The 12070-nt window shown below is 38.0% G+C and overlaps 1 protein-coding gene across 4 annotated transcripts in view; it reads right to left on the bottom strand.

Moving 5' to 3' along the window:
- LOC109228462 (transportin MOS14) overlaps positions 753-12070 on the bottom strand; it is a 63992-nt gene continuing 52674 nt past the window's right edge. For 3 of the 4 annotated variants that reach the window (XM_019393551.1, XM_019393553.1, XM_019393552.1), the window contains exons 19-24: positions 11800-11892; positions 11276-11463; positions 8882-8993; positions 5071-5255; positions 4559-4675; positions 753-1505 (exon numbers count right to left, since the gene is read on the bottom strand). In XM_019393551.1, the coding sequence (XP_019249096.1) occupies positions 1281-1505; positions 4559-4675; positions 5071-5255; positions 8882-8993; positions 11276-11463; positions 11800-11892 (920 nt within the window). In that variant the 3' untranslated portion in view covers positions 753-1280. Of the gene's footprint in view, positions 1506-4558; positions 4676-4997; positions 5256-8881; positions 8994-11275; positions 11464-11799; positions 11893-12070 lie in introns of those variants that run through there. The other variant, XR_002068384.1, reaches the window with a different exon arrangement.

Genomic DNA, 12070 nt, shown 5'->3' with positions numbered 1-12070 from the left:
TCTGCCTAAATTTTTTTTTCCTCAGAATTGTTCATGTGAACTTTTTAGAAATCAAAGTTCAATCTTTTCTAACCCTTTTTAAGATAAACGTAGTATTTATTATATCATTTAATACTACTATCTGTATTTTAATCAAACACTGTAGTCCTACAGCTAACGCAGTATAGTAGACCTTTAGGGGTGACAAACGGTCGGATTGGGTTGGATATGGGTGAGTCGAAAATAATGTAAAAACAAATAAAATATCTGATCTTACTTATATTGAATACGGATAGAAAAATGGATTGACTGACGGATAATATGGATGTTCATGGTTTCTTGAATATGATCACTTTTTGGGAGAATTTATATTCTCTCAAACTTGAGGAACCCTATCAATATTTTTCTCATTTTTAAAAATTTCATTATCCAACCCGTTTTTTAATTAGATAATATGGAGGTATAACTAATCCATTTTGCCACCACTTGTAGAACGACCAGCTTCAAAGCTTCCCTTATCTAATTATGTACTGACAAACCAAAATGTTACAGGGCCGATAAATTGTTGGTTGCAGTTCATTTTCTTTTGTCAAATTGCTAACAGTCGGAAAAATCATAAACTCTCTACATTGTTAACTTTTGCGTAGCGGATTATCTTCACATTCATTGGCTTTCTGGAGACTGATTTAATAAAAATTGAACAAGTAAAAAATGAACTCACAGCAAAATTTTTACAGATGCAGAAATCATTAGCTCTCCAGTACATTGGCATATACAGTATTAACACCTGATGGCTAGATTATGAATTATAACCAAGAAAAAAAGATTTCTTAATCCATACCAATTGTTCTAGACAGTAAAATTAAACTGGACAAAATTTTACCCTAAGCCAGCCTTTACTCTTCTGCTCCCACCAATACACCCTTAAAAAGGTGGATCCTTTAGTGCAAATTCAGATATTAGATAAGAAAGTCTTAAAACCAAATAGTTGACTTTGGAAAGTAAAATTTGTGGAATACTAATTGTTATCCTCCATTTTATCTCTCTTTTTATGATTCTTTTACCCTGCTTACCAATTACCATAAATGGGCCATCAGTGCCTTGTTGATATGTTGTATATTACAGAATTAATATCTATAGTACAAAATTGGGGATACTGTACATTGGTACAAAGAATGCATAAATTTTCCAAGGACTTGAGGCTCGTCGAGAAGGAAGATGGCTGCATTCCAGGACAAAACTCAACTTATATAGAACGACGGTGCCGCAGTTTCAATATCATTGAGGCAATTGCTCAACTTTCAAGTAAAATTTGGTGAATTGCGATGTCCATCAGCAAATTCTCTGACTAAACGCTTCAGAATTCTCCCCCCTTTACCTTGCATATGCCCATAATCACTTGTTCCCCCAACATTATGTCTGCTCTCAATATAGTCTGAAGCAGCAGCAGCAAGTGCCTTCATCCAAAGAGGAACCAAAGACTCTACTTCCCCCTGCTTTAGGTACTCAGCTGGTAAACCCTGTACCTGGAAAACGATTATGATCACACAAAAGAATGTCTTGATACAACTTTTCAAAAACGAATATCTCAATGCAATTCTCCGAACTTACTGTAGTAGCTGGAAATAATACAATATATCTGGAGAAGGAAAAAGAATTAACCTACTAATGAAGTTAAAATAAGTGACAGACAGCATACAGAATAAAGCTAATATGTAAAATACCATAATCGTTATGGAAGGTCTGAACAATATGGCCAAAACTGGAAAAATCAATGGATGAATTCAAGGCTTTGAGGTAGCAAGAATTGGAAACAACAACCTGGAGATTACACATCTTCAATATGCTGATGACACCCTAATTTTTTGTGATGCAAAAGAGGAGGAGTTGAGATATTTGAGGATTATCCAGGTTTTGTTTGAAGGTATCTCAGGACTCCACATCAATTGGAAAAAGAGTCACCTTTTTCCAATTAATGTAGTACTTGAGATGGAGCAACTGTCACTAATACTGGGAGGTGTAGTAGGATCCTTTCCTGCTATCTATCTTGGCATGCCTCTAGGTGCTAATTCCAAGTCCAAGGTGATACGGAACACAGTCATTGAAAAATGTAAGAAGAAGTTAACCATATGGAAAGCACAATATCTATCTATGGGAGGAAGACTGATTTTGATCAATTCAATACTTGACTCACTTCCTACATATATGATGTCACTTTTTCCCATCCCTGAAGTGTCATTCAGAGACCGGATAGACTCAGAAGATTTTTTTTGGGCAAGGAAACAAAGAAAAAAGGGTGTTCCATTTAGTGAAATGGAAATCTTTCATTATTGGCAAAGACAAAGGTGGGCTAGGCATCAGAAATTTGAAGAATCAAAGCAAGACCCTTAAGATGAAGTTGTTATGGAGATTCTCTCAAGAACCTCAAACCTTCTGGAGTAACGTCATTAAAGCTAAATACGGAGAAGAAAACAATCGGGTATCAAAGAAGTCAACACAACATATGGGGTCAGCTTATGGAGATCTATTAGAACACTTTGGCCTACAACGAAGAGCCAATCCTACATCAAAGTGAAAAATGGCACCAAAACCTCCTTCTGGAAGGATAACTGGTTGGGATCTGGAAGTTTGATGGAACTCTTTCCCTGATATGTATGGCTTAACTCAACACCAACAAAAGACAATAGCTGAAATGTGGACTCCTCAAGGTTGGGATCTGATACTTAGAAGAAGAATGCTGAAAGATTGGGAACTGACTAGATTGACTGAGTTGTACAAGCAACTGGAAGTCTTCAAAGGCCTTCAGAATGGAATGGATTCACTATGGTGGAAGGGCCACAACAGAGGCATCTATAAGGTAAATGTTGCATACAAGATTCTTAATCACACTAATCTACAGATTACTAATTAGCCATGGAAGCATATCTGGAAAGTCAAGATACCTTATAAGGTATCTTGTTCACTTGGTGACTAGCAAAGGAGGCAGTTCTGACCCAGAATAATCTCATAAAGAGAGGGATCCCACTGTGCTCTAGGTGCTTTCTATGTGGGAAAAAGCTGAGACAGTTAGCCATCTATTTTTACACTGCACGATTACAGATCAACTATGGAAGATATTTATTAATCTCAGAGGTATCTCCCGGACAATGCCCTCTAAAATTACTGAAGTGCTTACTAGTTGGTATGAAGCTGGAACTGGAGCTGGAAACAGAGATAGATGGAGGACTGTCCTTGCATGTATACGGTGGACAATCTGGAAGGAGAGGAACTCTAGGTGATTTGAAGACAGTAGCAATTCAGTGCAGAAGATCAAACTGAATTGTGTTCTTTTTTATTTTTGGTGTAAACAGAAGTTGGCCAGAAGATACTGTATCAATCCTAGAAGTTTTAAAATACTGCTAGGATTGTAGATCAGTTAGTGTTTCCTTTTGTTCTCTTGTACATATGGTTTCAGTACAACCTATGTACTGTTATATATTACTACACACATGTTGCCATCTCAAAAAAAAAAAAACATAAATTATAGAATTAACAAAAGCTGACCATTTCATTACCTTATATAAGTGCTTCCAGAATAACAAACTTCCTTCAAGATGGTTTGGGCATGTGAAGAGGAGAAGCATAGATGCTGGAGTGAGGAGGTGTGAGAGGTTGGCCTTGGTTGGTCTGAAGAGAGGTAGAAGTAGGCCAAAGAAGTACTGAGGAGAGGTAATTAGGCAAGACTTGGCGTTGCTCCAGCTCACGAAGGACATGACCCTTGAAGGTTTGGAGGTCGAGAATTAGGGTAGAAGGTTAGTAGGTAGTCGACTGTGTGTCTTCTCCATACCGGTAGTATTAGTAGTTAGCCTTGTATTCGGTTATTGACAATCTTTATTACTGCTTGTTTTCTTATTATCTTGCTGTTGATACTGCTTGTTCCCTTATTATCTTGTTGTTACTGCTTGTTTTCTTATTAGTTTGCTGTTGGTATTGCTGGTTGTTACTGCTTTTTTTTTTCTTTCCTTTGAGCCGGGGTCTGCCGGAAACAACCTCTCTACCCTCAAGGTAGGGGTAAGGTCTGCGTACACACTACCTTCCCCAGACCCCACTCGTGGGATTATACTGGGTTTGTTGTTGTTGTTGCTTCCTTCAAGGAAGTTTACTGAAGATCAATGTCTCAAATATTGTAGAAGAAAAGCAATTTATTGAGTGCATGAACAGCAGGATCAATTTTAAGTGACAGACTGGCACACAGAATAAAGCTAACATGTAAAATATGCATAAATTATAAAAGTAACATAAGTGGACCATTTCATTAGCTCATATAAGTGCTGCCAGAATAACAAGCTTCCTTCCTTCAAGGAAGTGTGCAGAAGATCAATGTCTCAATTATTGTAGAAGAAACAATTTATTGAGTGATTAACAGCAGGATCAGTTTTGACAAAATAAATAAGAAGGCACTTCGAGAGAAAGAGGGGGGGAGGGGGGGGGGGGGGGAGAGGGAGAGAGAGAGGGAGAGAGAGAGAGAGAGAGAGAGAGAGAGAGAGAGAGAGAGAGAGAGAGAGAGAGAGAGAGAGAGAGAGAGAGAGAGGGGACTGACTGCAGAATGGAGCCATCCATGTAAGGAATCCCAGCAAAGATGAGCCTTCCAGGTGGTTCTTTCACTTAAACTGCACATAGCAGCCAATTGCTGCAAAAGGGTTGCAGACTTGTGAACCTGTTGAGGGAAACAATAGCGTCAGCAAAAAAGACCATAAAGATCTCCAGAATCATCCTACTGTAGCATTCGAAGGAAAGTTGTTCATCACTCCTGCTTTTCTTTCAAAATGGCTTGGAATGCTCCACCAATAATACTGAGCTACTTGATCGTCATGATAATATTTCCTAGTAAGAATTAAGAAAGGATCCGATTCTAGCAAAATTGTTTCAATACTAATAAAGTTTCAATTGCATATATGACAGCTACAGATTAATTCAAAGATAAGACTCTAGCAGTCCACAACATACTTGCAAAATAAATGCTCTAGATACAAAACAACCTGCACCAAACTTGATTGCTAGCACTTCTTTCTATAGTATCTCGAGGAAAAGACATGAGCTGGTTCAATTTACCCTTGACATCGCAGAAACGCCAAGTAAAGCATACATTAGGTTTGACACGAGGCCGTCACCACTGTGAGATATGACTTGTATTGCCATAGCATCAATTGAACTATCAGAAATACCAACTATGCTTTCCAGTTCAGAACCATGTGAAAGGGATTCAACCAAAGCATTTAAGCCTGTCTCCAGGAAACCTGAAGCACAATATCAAGTTAAGAGTTTCTCATTAAGAGTTGAATAACACATCATCAGATGTAAACCGTACTTTACAATGGTCGGAATCAGAAGAGAACTTCGATATCATGAACAAACCAAGGACTTAAAAATGGTCTTCAACAGCCGTAACAAATTATAGTTGCACAAGTAGTACATATTTCATGTAAGAACAACAACAACAACAACAAAAAACCCAGAAATTTACCACAAGTGGAGTCTGGGGAGGATAAGATGTACGCAACCTTACACCTACCCTGGAAGGGCAGAGAGGCTGTTTCCAATAGACCCTCGGCCGGAGAACGGATGAAAAAAGTAATGGCAATAAGCAGGAATAACAACAAGACAAAAATAAGACCGAAGCCAAGAAAACAGTTAAACTCTAGGTAGTAATAACAATCTATGAATAAAAGGATATCATACTAACACTAATGCTAGCGAACTAAGTAAGACAAAGAGAAACACTCGACTACCTACTAGACTTCTACCCTAATCTTCATTAAGGTTATTAAATGGACTTCACAAGATTTGGATTATGCTTAAGGATTTGATCAAGCTATTGCCATGTTTCATTATGGCTTGCGGTTCCCATTCATAGCAGATCGTATTGGACATATTTAATGTAGCAAGTTTCAACATTTAAAGTATTTTTTTGGATCGGTAAGTTTCAAGATTTAAGGTATTGCTGGATAGAGAAGCATAGATGGCTGGGTGACGACAGACAGCCTAAGCATTTTTGTTCCAACCACTTTCAGCATCTCAAGTAAGATGGACACGACAATCTTTTATCAAGTTCACATGTTTCAAGATAGAGGAACCTTGTGGAATTTGCAAATTCAGGAGAAATCTACAAGATTGGAGGTATGGGCATTCTATAACCTAATGGAAGCATTCTATAAGCAGAATATCATATAGTCCAAGCGGGATAGTTGGAAGTGGAAAGAGATGAGAAGCGATTTATTCTCAATGAAATTCTTCTTACACGACTACTAAAAAAGAGAGGACACTAGTTTTCCACACCTACCAGTTTGGATTCTCAAAGCATCGAGAAAAGTATGTTTTTCTCACATGCTTTGCAGCAAGGGGTCTATTCTAATATCAGAAAACTTAAGGAGAAAAAGATTAACATGTGTCGATATGGGTCAAAGCAGAGGATTCAACATCAAGAACTAGACTTGACAGATTTTTGTTATCTACTACATGGGAGGAGATGGTTCCAAATGTATTATAAATCCCTTTGCCCAGATTGAGTGCGGACCATTTTCCTATTTTGTTGGATGGAAGCAGAGGAAGACCTACGAAAACACCCTTCGGATTCGAGATCATGTGTTTGAGAGCAACATACTTTGGAGAGAGATGACGGGATGGTGGAATGGTTATCCGGTTATGAGCAAGTATAAATAGCTCCTCACCAAGATATTGAAATTGTTGAAAGGGGAGATAAGTGTGTGGAATAAGGAAGTGTTTAGAAGGAAGGTAGGAGAACTGGGTTTGTTGTGCAAGCTAGATGTTAAGAAAGCATAGGATCATATCAACTGGGATTCCTGGACTTCATTATGCTGAGTATGAGCTTCGAGGACAGAGGAGAAATGGATACGATTTTGCATATCTACAGTCATATGCTTGATATTTGTGAATGACAGGCCTAGTAGATTTTTTGGTTACTCAAGGGGGTTGAGACAAGGAAATTCATTATGCACCTTTTTAGCAGACCAGTATCCTTCATGCCAGCTAGCTCCGAGATAACAATATCTCCTTTGACTGTAGTGATAGCTAATTCTCCGAGAAAGTTTGACTGCCATTTACTCTCTCGCAATGCTTTGGCATAGGAGTAGTTCTCATCAGTAGTTCTGGGAGGCTCTGCAATGCTCTGTTGTGAATAGCATTTAATGAACCTTTTTATCTTAAAGGCTATGTCACTCCACCCCGCATTTAAAGCTAATTCAGGAATTATTATAACCGACCTCTCATCTCCCAGAAGAGACAAAATACTCATATATCTTCCACCATTGTTGTCCTTCCTAGTGCAGAAATATTCTGTTAGGTGCTCCTTGGTTTTCCATCCCCTAACCATATTCCTCTAATCTTTCGAGGCCTCTTTAAGGATGTTGCAGATCCATTCCATAATCTTTCTGCTTAATGTTGAGCGTCTCATCATATTGCAGCTTCTTTCCACCCAGTCATACCATACGTCTTTGTTGGAAGCTCACCTGGTGATGTCAAAAGACTTAAAACCCACATTGAAGTAAACCTCCATGAGATCTATAGTAGCAGCTTGTCTAAGTAGTGAAAGAGAAGATGGTTTAATCAGTAATCACAGTGGGTGAAAACTGGGTTTCAGAACGAAAGGAAGGAATTCCGGTAGGGAGACACCTGAAAAGGTAGTTCTACAATCCTAAGAAGTAGGAAAGAGAAAGTTCTCGGGAAAAGTGCCCGGGAGCATTTTATATTATTTGCTTTTTCATTTTTTAAAGTTTATTGTTAAGTTCTCTACTTTTTTTGACATTTTTATACTGAGATGTATTGACAATATTAACAAAATTATTACTTTGTCAGAAAAAGGTTCATCTACCTTGAGGAAGGGCCACCCCTTGATATTATATTACAATAATAAGATAAACCAAAATAAGCAGGAACGGTCGCTATGAGTATTGCTGAAGAGATGAGTAAAAAAGAAAAGAACATATTAGCCAGGCGGCGGCAACATACACTGATCGCCTATTGGTAGTGAAAGCTAATTTGTGAAAATAGATTCTACGCTAATAAGGTAAGTTAAAACTCTATAATTAAATAAAAATATTCGAATATCACTGTTTACTTAAGGTAAAAGTCCTCGAGGGTCAGTGACGCACGGTTCGAAACTCAATGGATAATAGCCCGTCCTCTAACCTGTCCGCTTATAAACCGGACATTTATCTGCGGCAGGTTTCGAACCAATGAGATGTGCCTAACCCACACATCACAAGCTGCGCTCTTACTACTACACCAAAGCCCAGGGTTTCCCAAGATCAATGTTTTTAAAAGCAAAAAGTGAAAAAAAAACAACAAGGTCCATGGGGCTTAAAGCAAAAAAGCAAGAAGTGAAGCGCACCATTTACTAGAACTAAAAAATATTAAACATCCATGATTTAGTACAATTAAAATGAAATTGTAATAAAATAACTAATTTTAACATCCAATATACCATAATCGCGATATCCAACCCTCAGTTGAAATTCAAAGAAGCGGCAAGTTCTCATTAGAGTAACTTTGTGCACCATTGTTTGAGGTGCAAACTTCTGTATAGTACATGGCTTTACCCATGAAGCAATAATTCTTCGCTTCGCATCCCTTTATCGCTTTAAGTGACAAAGTGATAGATTTTAACAATACTGTCCAAGATATCCTATAGAATATTCTATAAACTTTTCCTTATTCAAGTACAACAAATCTAGAAATATATGAATCTAAGCACATATTCTCTTGATATCCTAACAAACATCAATAGCATGTAGAAAATTGGGTGCCACAAAATGCAAAAAGTTAATAAATTGTGAGACAAAGTTAAAGCAGGATATTTGATGGGTGGGTGGGGGGGGGGGGGCTTCAACTCGTTTTCCGGACTTACATGACATAAAAGACATTGCTGCTAGTGCTGCGCCACGATGCATAGCAGTGCAACATATAGCTGCCTTTTGAAATGACAATTCGAGGATGGAGCCAGAAACTACTAACACTTCCTGAGCACATCCAGAAAGAAGGTGTCAAAGTCACAAGTTGTTTCTCCAATTACGAAAACAAAATAACAAAGTTCGTGCTCTCTCATCTTTCTATTTTTAATTTTTTTGAAATAAGCACCTGCATGCAGGTAAACAATAATGGAAAGACCACAAATATTGCTGCCATATTGACATGAATAGGAAGAGAAGAAAAACAGATAAGATAGACGAAGAGTCTTTCAAATAGCTAGTAATCATTAGGTTTAATCAAAATTTGTGGTCTTCTCTAAGCTATTACGTCTTGTGTTCGATCAATTTGGACAAATAAAGTTTACTTTGGTTTGCCATAGTAAGGAAGCAGCACAGCTGGGTAAACAAGTGGAAGAAGGAAAAAGGACTTTCATAAAAACCCAAGACATTAGCATTGCAATCATAACTAGACATAATACAAGATCCTGCAGATTCCAGGAAAAATAATTGGGACTGAAGACTAGCAAAGGAGTTGGAACACGCTGGTTTGCCAACATCTACAGGAATTATATCTGTCAAATGGATAACACAACTGCACCGTAAAAGCTGCCTAGATTCCTAAATGGCTGATAATCCTACTAAATATCCATCAGGTGAAGGAGGTGACATGGGGCATGGAGAGAAAGGGTACAATGTTCCACCTACAAAGACGTACTAACTTGGCAAACGTTATACCTAGATTGGGAATACCCTAGTAGAAGAGAAGACACGGATATAATCAAGTGCGGTTCAATTTGACGTGTGCACTTTGCTTCTTCACTTAAGGCCCAGTTTTATCCTTGTTTTTCTCCTTTATTCAGCTTTTAAGTCAAAATTTAAAAGTGACCGCTTTTCACTCGGAGTGCTTTGAGCCTTTACTGTACGAAACAGCGAGGATCCGTTGCTCTTATTTGCAGAATAGCTGTACAGAACAGCGAGATTGCTTTTAATAACACTGTTTGATATCAAAGGTCCAGGCTCCTCCCCTGAATTATCCAGCAACTTTTGACACCTATATCGATGGCGAATATGAGGTTGAAGCATCAGGGGGAACAATTCCGGCAAGAACAATGGTAGTTGTGTTCCCTCAATATAACAGGAAGCACGATCAATTGACGAGAAAGAAAGGGGCAGATGAAGAGGAAAACGAACTGGAGCATATGCATGAAGTGCACAACTCGAGATTGAAGAAAATGAAACCCCAGTAAACAGAATTATGCAATGTCTTGAATATGAAACTGCATGTACCAGGTCAAATAAGTGGGAAATGGTCCAAATGTTTAATCTATATTGATAAGCAAACTGGAGTTACCTGGAACTACCTAGAAGGGTCCAGTAGGAAGCTTTAATCACGTGGGGAGGTTGTTCTCAAAGCCAGAAAGAGTCTGAATTAGAAGGAGTCTTGGGAAATTGTTTCTGTTTGCTGCGACCAAGACATTAATGCGATGGTGGGAAGAAAGGAGATGAATGACCTGGGAAAGGAGGCAACAATCAGGGGAGGAAGTTGGGAAGTGGAAATTTGCTTTTACAAGGTGTTAGAAACTGGAAATTGGAGGAATGTCAAAGTGGAGTACTTTTTAGAGTGTCTTTCATAGGTTTGAGGAAAGAGTAATTGAGGTACTGTAGGACATAGAACAAAAATAAATGTAAGCAATGATGAGAAAGGAAGATATTTTTGGGAGGCGAGAAACACGAAGCACAAAACAAGCAACGGACCTACAGTTAAGGTTAAATGACTTGTTTGAAAAAGATCATGGGCAAAGGAGAAAATGGGTCAAATTTCCCTTGCACTTTGCAACTGAAGTCTAAGTTTGTTTTTTAGCTGCTGCAGTAAGCCCATAAAGGCAAAAACGAGTCACTTTGGTAAGACAGGGTCGGAACGAGACACTTAACAGAGGGCAAACTTATTCCATTTTGCATAGTCGAGGGACACTTTTGGCTCTTTACCCATTAATAAAAGTAAAAGGGTGATATAAGAATTAAAAACTAAAACACTAAAATGTTAAATCAACAGATATTAACATGTAACAAAAACATGCAGGTAAATTGGATCTTTTAACCCGAAGGAATACTTTTCTCATATTTCAAGTTCCATAATCAAAATCAGTGTTTAATTAATATATGTGAGAACTAACTTTTTAATTAAACCTAGATTTCTCAAAGAGCATGTCTGGTTTCATTATGTTCCTGATGTAAGCACTTTTTCTATATATGTTTAAAACTTGAACAAATATGATTGTTTCATTAATTTTGTTATCATATCTATACAAACATAGGAAAGAGGTAACAAAAACCTTTGGAGAGCAGCGGACAAAAATAGATGTGAAATTAGCAAAGGCCTCAACCAGATCAGGCTCTTGATCACATATATATGAGGAAGTAAGAGCCATAATTGATGTTGACTTGGAAAATCTTTCAAAGATGCTGACAAAAAGATGTCCGTATTCTTCTCTACTGCCAAATTCCTCAACGAGAACAGAAGCTGCAGAAGTTATTGATCAGCTGAAACAAAGGTAGTTTATTGGAAATAGGAGCAACTCAGCTAAGTTGCCAGTTGGCAACTCTTACGACTATCAAAAGAAGAAAAACAGGTTCAAGCAGACAAAGCCACAATGACCTAAAACCATTCCTGGTATAAATTTCCACAGCCAAAACACTAGTTAGAGCCATTGCTTCAGTATTGAAATTGAGACTTGTTCTAAGCAAAGTTCAGAGATATAATGATACTGCTTCTGCAGAAGGGCACAAGGGAAGTAAATACATCTAAGAACGAAGAATTGTACATGTCAAAGCTTTGAAGCAATTAATAACACTCTACCTGCTCTTATGTAGCAATCTTGGCTTTGGAATGATACAAAGTTAGTCGACAAACAATTTAGCACTCTTGGCAAAACAGACGTGAAGTGCTGACCTGCAAATGTAATGCACTCAAGCAGTAAGGAATTATGTGATCAAGGTCTCAAATTTCTCTAGAAAAGTACTACGTACAAGAGAATACTTCAGTAAATAATTTGTCCTTGTATTGGTTCGAAATCTATAATACCACCACCCCCCCCCCCCCAACTTAACTACGTCTACTATCTAGTACT

This window comes from Nicotiana attenuata, chromosome 7 (genome assembly GCF_001879085.1).
Source record: "Nicotiana attenuata strain UT chromosome 7, NIATTr2, whole genome shotgun sequence".
NCBI classification, from domain to species: domain Eukaryota; kingdom Viridiplantae; phylum Streptophyta; class Magnoliopsida; order Solanales; family Solanaceae; genus Nicotiana; species Nicotiana attenuata.
The sequence above is the reverse complement of the archived record's forward strand: the minus strand, read 5'-3'. Positions and strand labels throughout refer to the sequence as shown.